This window comes from Vespa crabro, chromosome 8 (assembly GCF_910589235.1).
Source record: "Vespa crabro chromosome 8, iyVesCrab1.2, whole genome shotgun sequence".
Lineage (NCBI taxonomy): Eukaryota > Metazoa > Arthropoda > Insecta > Hymenoptera > Vespidae > Vespa > Vespa crabro.
Window position 1 is genome coordinate 8,202,588 of NC_060962.1, and position 20,000 is coordinate 8,222,587.

The 20,000-nt window shown below is 39.4% G+C and overlaps 2 protein-coding genes across 4 annotated transcripts in view; both read left to right on the top strand.

The window, feature by feature from the left end:
- The window catches only part of LOC124426329 (CCR4-NOT transcription complex subunit 6-like), a 427,489-nt gene that overhangs the window by 74,602 nt on the left and 332,887 nt on the right, over positions 1-20,000 (top strand). The window lies entirely within an intron of this gene.
- Positions 13,523-18,736, top strand: LOC124426328 (probable serine/threonine-protein kinase DDB_G0267686). Its single transcript, XM_046967890.1, has one exon. The coding sequence runs from the start codon at positions 14,239-14,241 to the stop codon at positions 16,576-16,578; it is 2,340 nt and encodes a 779-aa protein (XP_046823846.1). The 5' UTR covers positions 13,523-14,238; the 3' UTR covers positions 16,579-18,736.

Sequence of the window (20,000 nt, forward strand, 5' to 3'; positions counted from 1 at the left end):
GTAGATATAGGAGTATCGATCGATCGGAATCTATTCGTTCATCCTTCCGAAAACCGGAAGTCAGATCCAAAAACGGAAAAGAGCTCGACCTTTGAAATATCCGTTTTCGAGTCGTCACGCTCTTGGCACATGCTTCTCTTATTCTTCTTCATTTTTTTTTCCATTTTTTTCTTCTTCTTCCACTACTACTACTACTACTACTACTACTACTACTTCTACTTCTTTCTTCTCCTCTTCTTTTTCTATTTTCTTACATACCGTACATATTCGCCAATGCCAAGGTTACGAGACAAGCAAACAATCGAGTTGGAATCGGCCAATCCGAACACGTACGTTTCGTGTTTGCTTATGCGCTGACGAGCTAGCCGGTGCGAGCCAATGCATGTATATATGTATGTATGTATGTATGTATGTATGTATGTATGTACGTATGAGTTAAACGCAACGAAAACAAGATTTAAAAGATTGCAGTATCGTATAGACGTCATTTTTTATAATCCTTGAGTCTTAATCCTTTTAATCCTTACTCGATGAAATAAGGACAGGTTATTAATGGGAAGAAAGTTGTCGTTGATTCTTCTATTTATGTACGTACATATATATTTATATATGTATATGCATTCATAGACGTTAGAAAAGTATTAGTCGATATAACATAAATCTGACATATTCTTGTACAATTTTATTTCTTTGTCTATTAAATTCGATTGTAATTGTCCAATAGAATTTGATTTATAACGAAAAGAAAGAAAGGATAGTAAGTAAGTAAATAAATAAATAAATAAATAAATAAATAAATAAATAAATAAATAAATAAGTAAGAAAGGAAGGAAATGAAAGGAAAGTTGAAAGTTTAGAGACATTGGCAGAATGCCACATATTAGAAAGGACGGTATTTAGAGGAAGGTTTTTGGACACGTGTCGTTTACGTGATAATAGAGGCGTCATTGATACACTCGAATTTGGCATTTTCAAAGGAGTTATTCGCCAAAATATGATGTTCTGGTAGATATCGCAAAACCGCGAATAGAATGCCGAGTTATTCGAGTAATCCTCTCATACCTCATAGAGAATATTCTGGTCAACACTGTTTAGTCTATCTTCCGTCGTTCATATACTTTTCGAAGTTCCTTTTATCTTTTTTTATCTATCCTTATCTGTGCTTTCCTTATCCTATCATCAACTCATTTTTTTTTTTTTTTTTTTTAATATCGTATACATTTTTTAATTAATAACAATGCGATTTTAAATCAACCTTTGTTGACGGACAGAAAGAAAGAGAGAGAGAGAGAGAGAGAGAGAGAGAGAGAGAGAGAGAGAGAGAGAGAGAGAGAGAGAGAGAGAGAAAGAGAACGTTAATTTCATTGCAATGATTAGAAGAATAGAATCCGTAATATAGAGTTTTCGTCTTCTCTCTCTCTCTCTCTCTCTCTCTCTCTCTCTCTTTCTCTCTTTGTGGAAGTAGATTAAATCGATTAGGGCACGTTTTCTGAAAGAGATTCCCCCAGTTATTTTCCTCTCGGACGTATAAACACACAGACGGACTACTTTCTCGAGTATGGTACGTGACTCATAGGTAACAAGCCTTAAGGGTTGCTACCCCGGTCGAATCTCTAGACTTTTCTTCATCGAAGGCTATTCGAGATTTCTGGTAAAATCAAGAGCATTCACCCTTTTTCCCCGTTCTGCAACCAACCCCACTTTTTCCGCTCACTCATCTCCGTTTTACTCTCTCTCTCTCTCTCTCTCTCTTCCTTCCTCCTTCCCTCCATCTCTCTCTTTCCTTTACCATCCAATTTCAGTTCGGACTCGAGACGATACGAAATCTTTTTCTTTTTCGTTTTTTTTTTTTTTCCTTTCGTTTCGTTTCGTTTCTTTCTCTCTTTTGAAGAACTCTACGTCGAGAACAGTAGTGTACACAAGGGTGCTGTTACTGGACCATGATAAAAAGGAAAAAGACGAAGGAAGAGTAGTAATAGGAGGGACAAGGGTCGAAGGCATGAATAGATGGACCAGAAGAGAGAAAGGACCCGATCGTTAATTCCTGTTTGCAGGCTTGGAACCTTAGGATGAATGTAGTTCCATTGTTCGTGCTAATTACGACTCACCCTCTTTTCGCTTATTTGTCGGTAGCCGGGCTTACCCCCTTCTATTCCCCCTCCCTTTGCCACTCTCACACCTATCTCGTTTGTTTTCACCACTTTGGTGTTACAAACGTGATTCGGCTTTTTGTAATGGTGATGGTGGTGATGGTAGTAGTAGTAGTAGTAGTAGTAGTAGTAGTGATAATAGTGATAATAGTTAGATATCTTTGTTGAAAAGCACAAAGAATTTTTATCACTTTCTCTTGCGTAAAATTCAAATGAAAATTAGCAATGAGCACGATTCGTTGTATTATGTTATTATAAAGATTTATGTTTGAGGGATTAGCGTGTCGTTTACATGAACGTTAATTGTAATTACCTTTCTAAGCAACGTCATGTTTCTTGATCTTTATCATCATCATCATCATCATCATCATCATCGTCATCATCGTCATCATCATAATCATCGTCGTTGCCTTCGTCGTTATTCTGTTGTTCTTCCTCTTCTTCGTCTTCTTATTTTTCTTCTTTTTCTTCTTCTTCTTCTTCTTCTACTTCTTCTTCTGCTTCTCCTTCTGCTTCCTATGGAACAAACAAATTCAAGCAGGAAGTGTTAAAACTGAAAGGTAACAAACAGCTGTGTCGCTCTAGCACAATGTCTTTCCATAACATTAAATAAACGTTGTCCACGGTAGGTAGGTAGGTAGGTAGGTAGGTAGGTAGGTAGGTAGATAGGTAGGTAGGTAGGTAGAAAGTAAAGGAAGAGAATAAAGCACCGCAGCTAGTGCGTTAGCAAGAAGAGAAAAGAAAAGAGAAAAGAAGAAGAAGAAGAAGAAGTACTGCTGGACCATAAAGTGCGAAGCCCGATATGGAAAAGCAGCCGCGATGCGTTAAACTGTCTGCGAGTTTTCGATTTACGACGTCCCGGGATCGAAGTTTATACAAGTACCGGCTCTAAGAGACCATCGCTTTTTACGTGGTCGCATCCTTTTTCATTCTCTTTTTTATCCTCTTTTTCGTTTCTCTTCAATCCAGACATGTACGTACTATGACTCTCTAGGTATTACATAAACGTATCAGCTATTTATGTTACGTGTATACACACACACATACACACATATGTGTATACATATATACATATATATATATATGTCTTTTGCATAAGTACGTAAAATAATGGCTAGTCGTTTTCTTATTTTACCTCCTTTAAACTACAATATTTCGATTATATATAAATCGTATATCGGTCGAATATAGGGATTTGTTTGCTAGTTTATTCTTAGAAGTTTATAGAGTTTATTCGAGTTATTATTGTGAATGAGGGAGACAAAGAGATAGAAGTATCTTTAATATCTATTAAAAAAAAAAAAAAAGAAAAGAAAAGAAAGAAAAAACAAGAGCGAGAGAGAGAGAGAGAGAGAGAGAGAGACAAAAGGCACGCGACCAAGTCCTTTATCCGACGAGTTAAACGTCGACGGTGCACAGCCCTTAGGTATTTTACTTCCCCCAACCGTTGGTATAGTTTTCTCATCCTCATTATGTATTCTCCTGCCAGCCGTTTAAACCCCCACATTTCATGGCGGCCGTTGTAAAACTTTGTACCACTACAACCACTATCTCCACTACCACCATCGCCCATTGCCATCGCCATCGCCTCTGGGAAGTTCAATGAAATTAACTTTGCTTTGCATACGCTTAATAGTCTGTATCGTGCTTCTCACCCCTCGGCACATCGCGATCCGCGAACGTACACCGAGTTTCTAGCAAACCTCTTTCGAAGCTCTTTCTCTCTCTCTCTCTCTCTCTCTCTCTTTTTATTCTCTCTTTTTAGTATCTCACTTTATTCGTTCACTGGGACACCGCGATTTTCCGTGCGAGTGACTTTTATCCGGAACTGGAGATTTCTCTCTCTCTCTTTCTCTCTATCCTCTTTTCTCTATCCTCTTCTCTGTCCTTTTTTCCTCTTTCTCTGTTCTCTCTCTCTCTCTCTCTCTCTCTCTCTCGATCTTTTTCTATGTACCATTTAAGTACAAACTTGAATCGTTTCTAATGAATTCATTTTTATATGGTATAGTCGATCCCTTTTAAGGACAATTTACGTACTACATCTTTTATCAGTGCTTATCGCGTAATTAATATTAACAGTTATTGTTATTATTATTATTATTATTTTTATTTTTATTATCATTATCATTAATATTATTATTATTATTATTATTATTATTATTATTATTATTATTATTATTATTATTATTATTATCATTATTGTTATTATTTAATTAGGAAATATATAATTGGCCGGCGTTCTCATTGTTAATTTATTTATTTTTTTTCTTTCTTTCCGTTTGTTTCAGGTAAGCGAGTGAAAAAGTAAAGCTATTATAAAGCGGTAGGACCGATCATATTTTGTTTTCTTTTTTTTTTTTTTTCTTTTTTCTTTCGACGTTGAAAAATAGTAAGTATGAGAATAATGAAATAGAATTTGTTGTTCGTTTTAAAAGCTATCGAATTATTTCCCGTTTAATGGATATCATGGCAATAGTTTCTTAGGTGCGGGCACCGTCATTCCCAACGTCTCGACGAAGTCGTCACGCACCTGCGTAACTCTGTGTACGGTTCGATCAATAATCGTATACGATGATCTTTCTTGACCTCTGGGTGGGGTCGTTGGGTAGGAGAAATGGTAGAGCGAGGTTTAGTAGAGGCGCGGGGTGAGACGATAATATCTGGTCAGTCAACTCGTGGACACGATGAGGAAAGACGTTCGAATAATTAATTTCTATTTCTGCTTACGGTCATCCGATCATTATATCGCCGATTGGAAATTGACATTCTTTTACATGTGCCGATCGATCGATCGATCGGTTAGATCGGTTAGATCGATCGATCAATCGATCGATAGTAACAAATACGCTCTAGAGAGGATTTATGGGTTCTCATGGATATTATATTTTCTTTTTAATTAAACCGATAGGTAAAATATAAAAGTTCATTAAAATCCTAACCTTCGAGTAATATCTCCACGATTTTCGTATATTGTGTATGCTTATATGTGTCCGTATATTTTTTTTTTTATGAGAGATAGCAGTTGTATTATATATTTTATTTTCTTTCTTTTTTTGCTCGTCCTCTTGCTTTTTCATTTTTTTTTATTTTCTCTCTCTCTCTCTCTCTCTCTCTTTATAACACGATACAAATGCATGCGGTCTCTTTACGCCGCCAAACGAAGAAGATGCTGTTCTCAACTCGTTAACCGGAATTAGGACGGCATTAGAAGCTGCGGTCTCTCTCTCTCTCTCTCTCTCTCTCTCTCTCTCTCGAACGAGATAAAATTTCACGAAGAAATAGGAGCGGGGAGAGAGAAAAAAAAAGAGTATGGATAACGTAATGATACTCGTCGCGGTTGAGATATAATGAAAGAGTCGGAAGAAAGAGATGGATAAAGAAAGGGAAACGAGATCTTGAATTATTTACTTCTTAGAATCCTAACAGGGAAGGAAGGAAGAGAAGAGAAGAAGAGAAGAAGGAGGGGGACGAAGATAAAAAAAAAAGTAAATTGAAGAAGTTCACTCTTTATTTTTCAATACGCATAATCTTGCGACATAATATCTATATCAAACGAGAAAAAAGAGAGAAAAAGAGAAATGGAGAGAAAAGAAAAAAAAAGAAAAAAGAAAAAAGAAAGAGAAAAAAAAAAAAGAACAAATCACCTTTTCGCAATGTCATCTGTTCCATCAGTCACATGTTGGAATTTATTAATCGAACATACGGTATCTCGTTTGCAATCGAAGCGGACTGTGACCACCGAGGTCGTTCATTAATTATCGCTCATAACCGTTCACGTTATTTCCAATCGATTTCGACGTGCTCCTCGTCTCTGGATAAAAATGACCAAGTCTCTCCTCTCTCCCTCCTCCCCCCTCTCCCTTTCACCCTTTCTCTCTCTCTCTTTCTCTCTCCCTTCACCAGTCGTAATTCTTCGAGCTGACGATAGGTTTTAGCGAAAGAAAAATGGGAAACCGGTATTCGTATTAGTATCGAACGATGGATATTGGCTGACTATGGAAGGATAGAAAAGGGATAGACGACGTAGAAGAAGAAGAAGAAAAAGAAAAGGATGAAAAGGAAGAAGAAAGAAAGAAACGGAGAAGAAGGAAAAGAAGGAGGAGGAGGAGAAAGAGTAAGAAAAGAGTAAGAAGAGAAGAAGAAGGGTGCTTTTTCGTACTGGCCACGACGAAATATGGGAGAGATAAATATCATCGTAGCGTGGTGTGCCGGTAAATAACGGTAGATTTAGCAATTTCATTAAGCCGGAGCTTGGGAGAGCAAATCGAACGCAGTTCTCTCTTCCGATAAAAAAGTTCCGCGCTTAAAGCATCTTACTTGTTCCCTTCCCTATATCTTCTTCTCTTTCTATATATATATATATATATATATATATATATATATATATATATTTCTGAGAGGGATACATATACATATATATATATATATATATATCCCTCTTAGAAAGTACCACAGCTATCCCACGGCACGTACGAAGTGAAGTTACAAACGTTTAATGGTCGCTTTTCCGCACGGTTTCTTCCCCTTTTCTCCTTTTTCCTATTTCCTTTCTTCCTTTCTTCCTCTCTTTCTCTCTCTCTCTCTCTCTTTTCCTCTGTCCATCTTTCTCCCTTTATGTTTCTCGCTGGTTTTCCTTTTCCAACCTTTCTTGGTACTTTAATTCGGCATACGACGCTAACGGGGCCGACTCTCTTCTCCCGTCTTGCCTTGTAATATCCGACATAGTAAAATTTCCACTTTCTCACTGTCCTGTAAATTTCTTTTTTTTCCCTCTCTCTCTCTCTCTCTCTCTCTCTCTTTCTTTTTTCTTTTTTTTTTCTTCTTCTTCTTCTTGTTCTCTTTTCTTCCTTTTTGCCCCTTATAAAACAACTACGTCGTAAAAGTGAATCGTCACTTTTACGATTTACTTTTTGAACATCAATAAAATGATGGAGAAACGTTGATGGTGTAAACGATATTTTTACAAATTAAAGAACGTCGCGAAAGACGAACAAAAAAAAAAAAGAAACAAAAAAAGAAAAAAGAAAAGAAAAGAAAAGAAAAGAAAAACAAATGGATACTCTTCATTCAACGCTAATGCAATTCAATTTTTATCGCGTATCTCGTGATCTTTGATCGTTTGAAAGTAAAGAAATAGGGGGAAAAAGAAAAGAAAAAAAAAAAGAGAAAGAAGGGAAAAAAAACGAGGAAGAAGAAGAAAAAAGAAGAAATGTTTATTGAACCGAGACGAGGCGGGCGTTAAAGGAGAAAATTGATTTCAAGCTGGTCGAGAAGAATTTTCTATTTTCACGTAGAGTCGCACGTTCTATATATCGACGTGTTATAAGGGCCGTGAAGGGGGGAGGGGTGAGAGAGAGAGAGAGTAGTACCGATGGGAAATCAAATCTTCCGCCGTGATAATTGGTCGGCATTGATTAACCAACGTGATTGTAGGCTTCCGCAAGGTCTGTGCGAGTATAGAGAGAGATAGAGATAGATAGATAGATAGACAGAGAGAAGGAGAGATAAATCGAAGGGAGGTATGGGTGGGGAGGTTGGGTGGTTGTCGGCGGTGGTCGAGCGATCCACTCTATGTAGAACGGACACGCAGGAATGTTCCCCAGAATGTTCCCTAGAATGTCCCTATGGCGCGTCAATGTCTCGATTCCCTCGTCGCGTTACTGCACGTCATTCCACTTTGACGACGGGTTTCGCCCTTCGGGCAAAGCTCCTATGTACGATGGACGTCCCCGTACGACGTGTATCTCTGGATACATTCTGAACCAACAGTAGTAGGTGCGTACACGAATACGATGAAACGTATATAGTATAGAAAGGGATACGTGTATATTTGTTATATTCATCACGTTCCCTTGCGTATGACAATAGACGTTTCATCATTTTAAAAGGGTAAAGATCGTGACAAGGACATGAGTATTTCTTTTATGCCACATTCGGACGTTTAATTCATCGACGAACATTTTATTCAGAGAAACGAAAAGAAGATTATCTTTCTCTGTCCTTTTCTCTATCTCTTTCTCTCTCTCTCTCTTTATCTGTCTATCTATCTAGCTAGCTATCTATCTATATATATATATATATATATATATATCTCTTTCCATATCGAATGCTCACAGCTCTGTAAAGACTCTTATTTCGTCGAATAGCTCTTCCATTTTGGTTGGATTAAGAGAGCCACCGCTGAAGGGAATCTGATATTCATGTCGACAGAAGGACAGACGAGGTAATCGTAGAACCGACGACGAACCAATTCCCTCGATCAATTCTTTCGAAAGGACGATAGAGAAAACGAATTCTCATGCACCACATGGAAAGGTGGTAGTGCTGATGGCGATGGTAGTTGTAGACGAGAGGATTGAACAAATTTCGAACGTAAATCGTTTTCCCTCTTCTCTCTCCCCCTCTCTCCTTGTCTGTCAGACAGTCTGTCTGTCTTTTTCTCTCTTCTTCTTTCACTCTTTTCCCGTAGATTCAACAACGTGACACGCGTTTACCCGAATGCGCAGAATCGCGTTGGTCGTGTTTCCGTTGCTACGAAATCGATGTAAACAGAACATGTAAAAGCAGCCAGTAGCGAGTCAACAGCAAACGATACCACCACCAGCACCACCACCAGCACCACCACCAGCACCACCACCAGCACCACCATCCTCCCCGAAGTATCGAGCTCGAGTTACTGGTTTAGGCTATTTATCCTTCGTCAAGCGTTATCCATAGTACCGTTGCGATTACGGAACACTCGTATATCCTGGCAGCCCGGTTTCGGTTCGCGTTCGTTAGCGCCAACTTGGGATCTTTGCCAATCGGTCGGCTAATACCCCGTGGGGAAACACGCTTTTTGTTTCTCCACGTAGAACTTTGGAAAAGTGGCGAATTCGACGCCTGGGAGAAGCAAACCAAGACTAGAGACGAGTGTTTCGAGTCCGCGCCAACTTCACCTCGAAATTACTTACTTACTTACTTACTTACTTACTTACTTACTTACTTACTTACTTTCTTCCTTCTCGCGGATTAGTCTTTCTTCTTTCTTCGAGCTAAATGAAAGAAAAAAAGAAAAACAAGAAATAACTCCAAGGAATTAAGGAATAATAAAGAACATTTCTTACTTTTCTTATTACGTTTACGATATTAACGTTAAATCTACCGAATCATTCTTTTTTTTTTTTCTTTTTTTCTTTTTTTTCTTTTTTTTTATTCTCTCTTTTTTTTTTCATTCACTCGATAATAATTCATATCGAAAATATTTAATACTTTCGAACACTTTTGGACGCATCGAAAAAGTGCTAACAACATTGGCTCCGACCATCCAACCAACGAGTTAGATGGATGATTCGTGATATGAGCGGTCTGCATCCGCATTACGGCAGCCCAATTGAACGTGCCAAAATGTCGAGCGGACTGGAAATATTCATTAAATCGAATCTCTCTGGTTGCGCGTTTTGCTCTTATTTAATTTATGTCCCTCCGATTTCAGCGAAAAAACTGCAATATCTCTCTCTCTCTCTTTCTCTCTCTTTCTCTCTCTCTCTCTCTCTTTCTCTCTCGATCTGTCCAAGTCGATGTATATAGCATCGGAGTTCGTGCAATTATCGGACTGTCAGCTGACAGTTTGAGTCGACGAGTAATACCGCGCGAAATCCGTCCGATCTTCGACGGCGAATCCTTCCGCATTCAACTCTTTCTATTTCTCTTTCTCTTTCTCTTTCTCTTTCTCTTTTCTTTCTTTTTTTTTTTTCTAGGCCAGAGAAGAATTTAAACGACACGACACCTTGCCGCGCACTTTTTTCATTTTACCACCGTCCATCGACCGCTCGCCTTTCTCTTTTCTTCCTTTCTTTCTCTCTCTCTCTCTCTCTCTCTCTCTCTCTCTCTTTCTTTCTATATATATATATATATCTTTCTCTCTAGCTATCTCGTTTAACGATTAACGCTTTCTAGGACGAAGACGACGACGGAAAACGAAATACGTTCACGTTTCTCTTTCTCTCTCTCTTACTCTTTCTCTATCTCTCTCTTTTTGTCTTTCTCTGTCTCCTTCTCTCTCTCTCTCTCTCTCTCTCTCTTTTCCCTTCTTTCCTTTCCTTCTTCTTGAGAGTATTCGCAGGCAGTTGCACCATAGAACGTCGACCATAAACTTGCGAACAATCACGGTAATGGATACCTTCTAGGAAAAGTTATTGCCAAGCCGGTGTAATAATCGGTCGCCCGCAAGGGAACCACCACCACCACTACCATTCATGGATGGTGGGGGTTTGAAAACGGCTTGGAAAAAAAAAATGGGATGGATAGCCTGCTACGTAGATTTATTATAACAAATGTTCGTGCAATTTTCTGACGAATTAAGGAAAAAAAAGAGGAAAAAAAGAAGAAGAAATAAAAAAAAAAAAAAAAAGAAAAAAACGACGTAAGAACGGGTAAAAAATAGGTTTCGACAGATGAATTTCTTTTTTCTTTTTTTTTTTTATCTTGTCTTTTCCTTTTTTTTCTTTTCTTTTTTTTTTTTTTTTTTTTTGCAACGATCGTAAGACTTATTTTCATCGCTCGTCATTGACATTTTCAATCGGTGATAAGGGAATAAATAATTATTATCATAGATTAGAATATCATAATCCTTTTTATTATTCGTTGGATTTTTGAGAGATTCAAGTTTCGATAATTTCACGTTGGGATCGTTTTGATAAAAGGATGGCCAACATTCTTTTCATAGTTTCGTCAAACCGGCAATGGTTTAACAACAATGGGATACCATGCGATAAAATTGGAACACAATCGCAAAACGCGTTATCGTACTATGCGGATCGCGTAAAGCGTAACGTAAAAATGAGCTTGCAACAATTACTAACGGTACGTGTCGTCGGAAGATCGAATAGATCGATAAAGCGCGAATGATCGTAGTAACCACGTCGACGATAACCACGAGCGAGCGAGCGAGTGAACGAGCGAGCGTTCGCTTATAGTACGTAGCTAGATGAATGTATAAATGTATGAAAGTATATATGTATGCATGCATACTTGTATGCATGCATACTTGTATGCATATACGTATGTATATATGTATATACGTCATTGCTGCTGGTAGCCATCGTTAGCCCCGTTTTTCGATGCAATTGAATCTCTTTGGAACGTCATCGGCGAGACAATATTTATCGCGAGTCATTCTCGCGAAGGCAACGATCCTATTACGGCGATCGTGAGTCCGGAAACGCAGCCGTTCCGCGTCGCTCCGCATCGAGTGATTTCGTGAATAGCCAGCTCTTCTCGTGGATTATACCGAGCGATAAAATGATTTATATTTTAATCGAACGGACGAGTCATCATTGATCCATTGGAGATCAACGTGAGGGAAAAAGAAAAAAGAAAAAAAAGGGGGAAAAAAAAAATAAATGAAAGACCGAAAAAGTTTTTTTCCCCCTTTTTTCCCTTTTATTTATTTATTTGTTATTTTTTTTTTTTTTTCTATGATCCATCGTGCAAGGAGAAAGAGAGAGAGAGAGAGAGAGAATATAGATGCATTGTTGAGAAAGCCTAGGTTCATTGTGATATGAGAAACTAAAGATGCTAGTGGTGCGAATATTCTGGGATCGTTTCGTATCGTGCCGCGAGCGATTGATGACTTGTGACCTACTTTTAAGACTCGTGGCCTCGATGGGAGGGTGCCATGCCACGATCAAAGATATCGTTCTTTTCATTCTTCCTTCTTCCTTCTTTCTTTTCTTTTCCATCTTCCCCCTCCCTCCCAATCTCTTTCTCTCTCTCTCTTCCTTCACTCACCTTTCTCTTTTCTCGACGCTTCCTCGTTAGCTCGTACTAACGTTAAACTGAAACATAATAATTCATGGATTATAATCTATGCTTAGGTTCGATCTGCTCGGATCGATCGATGTCATAAAGAAAAATATCATTGTTATCATTGTTAGTAGATTAGTCATTACATTCGAATCCAGTGAGATCACTTGGTCACTTCGGTTTGATCTCTCTCTCTCTCTCTCTCTCTCTCTCTCTTTCTCTCTCTCTCTCTCTACTTTCCTTTCCCGTACTCAACGTAATTTCAAGTTAGAGTTTGTCTTATTGTTAGCGTTCCCGTCGCAAACATCACAGGACTGCGCAACCGGCTTGAAAGTCACTATTTACCAATCGCATCGAGCAAAGTAGAGAACCCGAAGTCGTCCCAGCATGACGAGCTTTCTCGTCATTATCGTACTACTAGTTTCCGAGTGCCATCGAGAGGTATTACTTAAAATTTTTTTGTTTGTTTTTTCTTTCTTGTTTTCTTTTTTTCTTCTTTTTTCTTTTTTTTTTTTTTTATTTTTTCTTTTTCTTTTTCTTTTTCTGTCATATACACGGCGAGATCCGATGATACTAGAATGGAAATTTACGCGGAAGAGACGATGATACACGTCCTATCGTTGGAATAAATTGGAAACACGATCGAAAAACTAGGAGAGGGAGAGGGCGTAAAGTAAAGAGAAACGAAGAGAAGGAGAGAGAGAGAGAGAGAGAAAGAGAGAGAGAGAGGGTGAACAGAAAATGTATAACAAAGCAAAAGCTATTTCTTCTCTTTCTTTTTCTCTTTCTCTTTCTTCTATCTGTATTTCCTTTCGTTCTCCATAGATCGGACGCAGACCTCCCGGTCGTCGAATTTATTAAAAGTAATCGCACGGAACGCAAACAATAGCCTCCAGTATCGCATAGAGCAAAGGCAAGCAAGGAAGCAAGCAAATATTCTTCTTCCCCCTTTCCTTACTATCAAACTCAATCGTCGACTTCTTATCGCTAACCCTGCAGCTTTTTTACGAGTTCTTTCCCTACGAAAGGAAAAGCATACTTGAGTTTATCTTTCGTTGACGCGTCGAAAGTCAAAGCCGTTTCGACTGGAACAAATTCGTCTCGCGAAAGATGTAGGTGTAGTTACGATATATATGTATATGCGTATGTATATACATATACATATATATATATATATATATATACACATTTCGTCGTTGTATCCATGGCCGGCTTTCTCCGATAGCTTGCTAAATTGTGACGCTGTCATCCGGAGGAAGAACGACATTTTCTGTATATATGTATATATACATGCATACATATATATATATATATATATATATATATATACACACATATATATGTATATAAATACATATATTCACATACATAAGTTATATACCATGAAGTTTCGTCGAGCCGCTGTATCGTCATGAAGTAAAGGAGGAGGCGGTGGCAGTGGCGGCAATAGAGTAGAGGTACTGCTGCTGCTGCTGCTGCTGCTGCTGCTGGTGGCGATGGTGGTGGTGGTGGCGGTGGTGGTGGTGGTGCTGGCGGTGGTGGTGCTGGCGGTGCTGGCGGCGGCGGCGGTGGTGGTGGTGGTGGTGGTGCTGGTGGTGGTGCTGGTGCTGGTGTTCAAGTTAGGGGTGGGGAGACCTCCACGTCGCAGAGACTCGAAAGAGAGAGAGACGGTGTAGGCGCGCTCGACCGAGCTAGTCTCTCAGTGTCGTTCCAGCCGTGGCTACGTACGGTCGTAGAACGAGACTCGTGTCGAGATATCTCTGTCCACGTTCTCGAACTCTTTCGAGTATTTTCGCGATCGGTGGACGATATATAAACGCGCACGCATCCCATACACACTTTCTCTATATTTCTCTTTGTTGTCTCTGTTTTTGTCTCTCTCCCTATCTCTCTTTTCTTTCTTTCGTATTTCATCGATTTCTTTCTACAATCATCGAAGATCATTCCGATCGGAGTGATCGAGTATATATTATCGAGGACACATGCATCATGGGCTAGATCGAGTACACTTGGCTCGTGGAGATGCCGAGAGGAAAGACGCGTTCGAAGAAACTGGGTCAGTGGTGTTGAGTGTTCTGTGATCGTTTATTCCTCCGGTGATCGAAAGAGAAAAATATATAACGAAAAGATATAAAAAAAAGGGGGGGATCGAGATTCTTTTTTTTCTTTGTTTTCTTTTCCTTTTTTTTTTTTCTTTGTTTTTAAGAAGACGTGAATCCGATGTGTCTGATCCTGAGCTAATATCCTTGAGGAATTGGTGAATAAGGGTGATAAGGTTCGATAAGTAGTCTATTATTGTAAGATGAGCCCGGGCTCTCAGGGCACCCTGGAGGTGGAGCGTTACATCGGTAGCTGTTTGATATCGTCGAACGTTCGAAACGGAACGCACAAGGCGATCCTTGGAAAGAAACAGGATCAAAACAATCTGCGTGGGAAAAATACTAAAGCCTGTTACGGTGGACAGAATTACGCTAGTGGCGGCGAGCAATGCTCAATGCAATACGGCACGGTTTCCGGTGGTTGGGCAGGTGCTCCACTCATTTCGATGACGTCCAGTCCTCGTAGATGTAATCAAGGTTTGTCACCTTCGTTGGGACAACAACAGCAACAACATCAACAATCGTCCCAGCAACAGCAATCGCAAGCTTGCGAGCAACAACAACAACAACAACAACAGCAGCAGCAGCAGCAGCAGCAGCAGCAGCAGCAGCTGAACGGACACCTGCACAAAAGTCCCCTCTCCAGACTAGCCATTCACACGCAGGGAGCGCCGTTGATTCTCGCCGGTCGATTTCACAATCGAGGAAAAATACACACTGGCAACGCCGTCGGCCTCGGCAACGGCGTTCCCAGCAGCAGCCTCGCGGTTGGTGGTTACGTTCACGCTAATGGAAACTCATCGGCGATGAACGGTACGATGAACAGTACGATGAACGGTTCAACGAGCGGACCTACGCGATGTCCAGCGCCACCACGACCCAGGAGACCAATGGAATCTACGAAAAAGGTTCAAACAGGAAATGGAAAGGGGGATTGTTCGAACGTCTCTAAAGATTCTACGGGGACAAATATTGCGAATATCGATTCGTTGAGTATCGCTAGCGACGAAAGTTCCGGATCGAACAATTCTGAGAATAGTCTACCCCGCATCATAAAACCACGGAAGCGTAGAAAGAAGGATAGGAAACCTCCGAACGGAGGGATAACAACGTCATCGACGGATGGAAGTTCGACGACAACGACGACGACAACGACGATAACGGCGGTGGCGACGACGACGACGACGACTACGACGACGACGACGACGGCAATGGCGACGAAATCGGATGAACCTCAGCAGCAACGAACGAGTCCTAACGCCGTTAACGAACAGTCAGGCGTCGTTATGCCGTTTAAACCTTACGTATCGTCTAGCTGTTACGATCATCAAAGATACGAAAGTGGATCGGCTCAACAGAGAAACCACAGAAGACCACCGATCGGTAGGGAAAGTGTTTACGGCTCTTGTCGAGCGCAGGTGTCCTCCGTGCAGGCCATTGCCGACATCAGGCAACAGAGGTACGCGCATCGGCACGTGCAAGTGAAAGTGCTGGACGACAACAGAAACGTCGTCGTGCCCGGCACGATGCGAGCGATTCAGTCGAAAGCTTATAGGCCGCACAGTCATCATCATCATCATCATCATCATCATCATCATGTAGTTAGCAGCAACAATAACAACAACAACAAAAACAACAACAACAGCGGCAACAACAACAATAATAACAATAATAACGTTGTGTCTCGTTACATACATCAGGATTACAACGACGCTACGGCAACCTGCGAGGACGGTTTTACCGACGGATTGGGACTTTGTCAGTGTCGTTATTGCGATCCTTCTGGATTAATTTGGGACGTAGATCAAAACGGATATTCCCCTTATCTAACCGCACCATCGTGTAACGATTTTTGCCCTGCCAATCACCAATATCCTCAACAGGCACCAACGATGTTTCTGTCGCGTGGCTCGTCTCTCGGTTGTCAAGATCGACAGCAACACCAACATCAGCATCATCAGCAACATCAACATCAACACCAACATCAACATCAACACCAACAGCAGCAAGTAACAATCGAGAGATTATTTGACGCGGAATGTTCGCGTATAACGCGACCAGAACGCGATGGCTCTAGCACGGTAATCCTAAGGCGTAGCTGGAGCGATCCAACTAGCTACTTCAGCGAAGAGATTACCGCACCCAGCAGAGACGTCGGCGTGATTGGTGACAGAGGTCAATCGGAGAACGGCAAACGTTGCGGAGGAACGTTTTGGCACGGTGATACGACGGCATCCGCTGGCATGGCCAACGGCACAGCAAACGTATCTTCATCGAACGGTAACTTGGGTAATTCAGCTAGCTCGCCCTCTTCTAAGGGCCTCGAGGTCTCCACGGAAATTGTTACTTCGCCGAACGGTCATCGGGACTTGGAAATCAAGTTTTATTCTCCATCGCCAAATGCACCGTCGGCAACAAATGCGATCGAGGAAGACAAGTCGATATTCGTCGAGGAAGACGAGGAAGATTTCAATGATATTTGGAGTTATCACGAGTCGAAATTGCAAAAGGATTTTCGAAGTTTATTACAGGCGGAAGAGTGAAGAGGATAAAAATTATGGGACGGGCATGATCTAATCTGGTGTTTTAGTTACTTTTAAAGATCAGAGAGAAAGAGAGAGAGAGAGAGAGAGAGAGAGAGAGAGAGAGTAATAGAGAAAGAAAAAAATGAGAAGGAGAGAGAGAGAGAGAGTAATAGAGAAAGAAAAAAATGAGAAGGAGAGAGAGAGGGAGGGAGAGAGAGAGAGAGAGAGAGAGAGAGAAAGAGATAAAGAGAGTATAAATGAAAGGCCTATTTCAAGGGGCCATGAGAAAATGATGCTCGACGAGACTCGACTTAGGTAGCGATCGTGAAAGCCAGTAACGACGAACAGAGAAAAAGCAACGAAACGACGCGTGCCGAACGGCGCGAAGGAGTAGTAGTCGCTTGGTGGGGAGGAGAGAGTTCCTCCTAACGGTGCAAGTAGTATACACGTAGTGTACGTGACAAGCCTACACGGAGAGGACGGACGACGACTACGACTACGACGACCATGACGAAGAAGAAGACGAAGAGAAGACGACAATGACAATGACGATGTTCGTTCGTTCGTTCTTTGATTGCGAACTTTTCGTCATAGTTTGGCCTCCTTGGGAGAAGATATAATAAAAAAGAAAATCCAAAAAAGAAAAAGAAGGAAGGATAATGCATATAAACATTTATACATACATATACATATATATATATATATATATATGTATATGCGTATATTTACCCATATATATGTATATATGCGTGCATACATTTACATATGTATATATATATATATATATATATATATATATATATATATATATGTATATGTATGAAAATCCTTGTTTATGTCGTTAAATTATCACTGTGTTATTCGAAAAGGGAAAGAAAGCAAGACAAAAAAAAAATACAGCAAAAAGGACAAAAAAAGAATATATATATATATACATATATATATAAAAGAAAAAAGAGCGAACACTTTCCAAGAAAGAAAACACTTCGCTTAGACTTTCACCGTTAACGAATCCAAACGAGAACGAAACGGTGTTTAAAACGTGATCTAGTGATTAATCGACGAAACGATTAAGCGAATGGTCCGGAATCGCCCCAAGAGGAACAAACGCGCAGCCTCGCCTGTGTCGCCGCCCCGCCCCGCCCCGCCCCACCCTACCCTACCCTACCCTACCCTACCCGCCCTTATCCCTTCCGCCCTTCCACCCTACCGAGAATTCACGAATCGCATCGTGCAGTCTAACCCGTTTATATATACTACTTTCTCAGTCCTCGTTGTTGTCTCTCTCTCTTTGTTGGCGCTAATTGTCGATCTCTTTGTGAGGGAACAAATTAGACGTTCTTTTTCTTTTTTTTTTTCTTTTTCTTTTTCTTTTTCTTTTTTCCTTCTTCTTTTTTCTTGTCCGATCGTTCGTTGTGATGTTTCTTTCTTTCTTTTTTTACTTTATTTTATTTCATTTTATTATTCTTTTTTATTTTGTTTCTTTCTCTCTTTTTTCTTTTCTTTCTTTTTTCTTTTCATTTTTTTTCTTTCTTTCTTTTTTCTTTTTTTTTTTTTTTTTTTTGGTCATTTGTTTTTCTACAAGCAAACACGAGAAAAGAGATCTCCGACGACATTCGAAAGTCGATTAATTTCGTTTATTGAGATCGGATTATAATTGTACGTCGGAAGGGTGGATGGTCTCTTAGCGTTAATTATCTTCTCCCTGATCGTTCAGGTGTCACACGCAAGACTATATATATATATATGTGTATATATATATATATATATATATATATACACACATATATATACATATATATATGTATACATATATGTTTATGTATATGTATATGTATATATAAATATGCATATGTATATGTATCTTAAAATTAGAATAAAAAGTCGGCCCACGGATTTACACGTGTATAAACGTAGAACGTAACGTTTTCGTAAACGAATCGATCGAATTTAAAATCACATTAAACGTGATCAAGTTCTTTCCCTTTCGTAAAGTAAATCCGTGCCGGACGATTTCCGATCATCGAACTTTTGCGACGAGTTCCCGACGAATTCTCTCGAGATTTTCGCCCTTTTCTACGCGTCTTACAAGGATAAGAAAGGGTTTGTGTGTTGCGAAAAAGATAGATAGACAGAGACAGGAAGAAAGAGAGAGAGAGAGAGAGAGAGGGAGAGAGAGAGAGAGAGATAAATAGTGTGCGTATGTGCGTATACATGTGTATGTTTGTGTGCGTATGTGTGCGAATATTTGCGAATAAAAGATTGTTTTCTTTTTTGAAAATGCACATAAATGCACGATTAAATCTTTATTTCGTTTAGATCGTAAGTCCATAGATCTTAAGACGCGACCCAAACTCTTTTAGATCGTCTCTGTTGTCTATATGTGTATGAAAGTCGTTCCCAAGAGAATAGGAGAGAGAGAGAGGGGGGGGGGGAGGGGTGGAGGCGGAGGAGATAGAAAAAAAGAAAGAGATATTCGATCGTTGTTGTTGATGTTGTTGTTGTTGTTATTGCAAAACGATAAAGTGTGGAAAATCGATTGAGGGCAACGTACTTATCAGTTAAGTGCAGTTAAATGCATATACTTCTCTCTCGCTGATCTCCTGGATAAAAAACGAACGAACTAAAAAACGAAACTAAAGAGAAAAAGAAAAAAAAGAGAAAAAGAAAGGAAAAAAAAAAAAAAGAAAAAACAAAAAGAAAAAAAGAAAAAAAGAAAAGAGAGAAAAAGTGGGAATAGAAAAGAGAAAAAGGAATATACTTAAAAAGGGAAAAATTGTTTCGTACGTACGTAGCAAGTTTTATTGTTAATAACAATTGATTTGTGATGATCGAAGGGAAAAATATTATCGTTTATATTTTTGTTGGGAACTCGCTATTGACGTGAGGGAAAGAAAATTAAAGGAATATGTTAAATTACGATCAGAGGAATGGGAAAATATAAAAGATTGAACGAAACAAAACGAGAAATATAAATAAATAAATGAATAATTGAATAAATAAATAAATAAATAAATAAATAAATAAATGGATGAATGAATGAGTGAATAAATAAATAACGATGGAAGCTCGAGCCTTTTTTTTTTCTTTTTTTCGAGCTTCGCAGACAAATAAAATAAAAACATTGAAAGAAAAAAAGATACGAAACAAATGTAATTGATTGGAACTCGTTTCATTCGGGAATGTATATGTGTATATGGAAAAATTTGAAAATAATTGATCGATATTTTGTTTTCACTTCTTTTCTTTTCTTGTTTTTCTTTTTTGTTTCTCTCTCTCTCTCTCTCTCTCTCTCTTTTTCTCTTTTACATTTTCATCAATAATTGTAAGCTTTTCTCGATGATGATATTCCTGCAATTAGCGATTAGCTTCGAGGGCGAACTTTATCATCGGAACGGAGAAAAGCGATAAATCCATTTTTCTTTTTTTTCCAATTTTGT

Excerpts from the sequence above, each read along its gene's own strand:
- LOC124426328 (XM_046967890.1), top strand. The coding sequence starts at position 14,239 with ATGAGCCCGGGCTCTCAGGGCACCCTGGAGGTGGAGCGTTACATCGGT.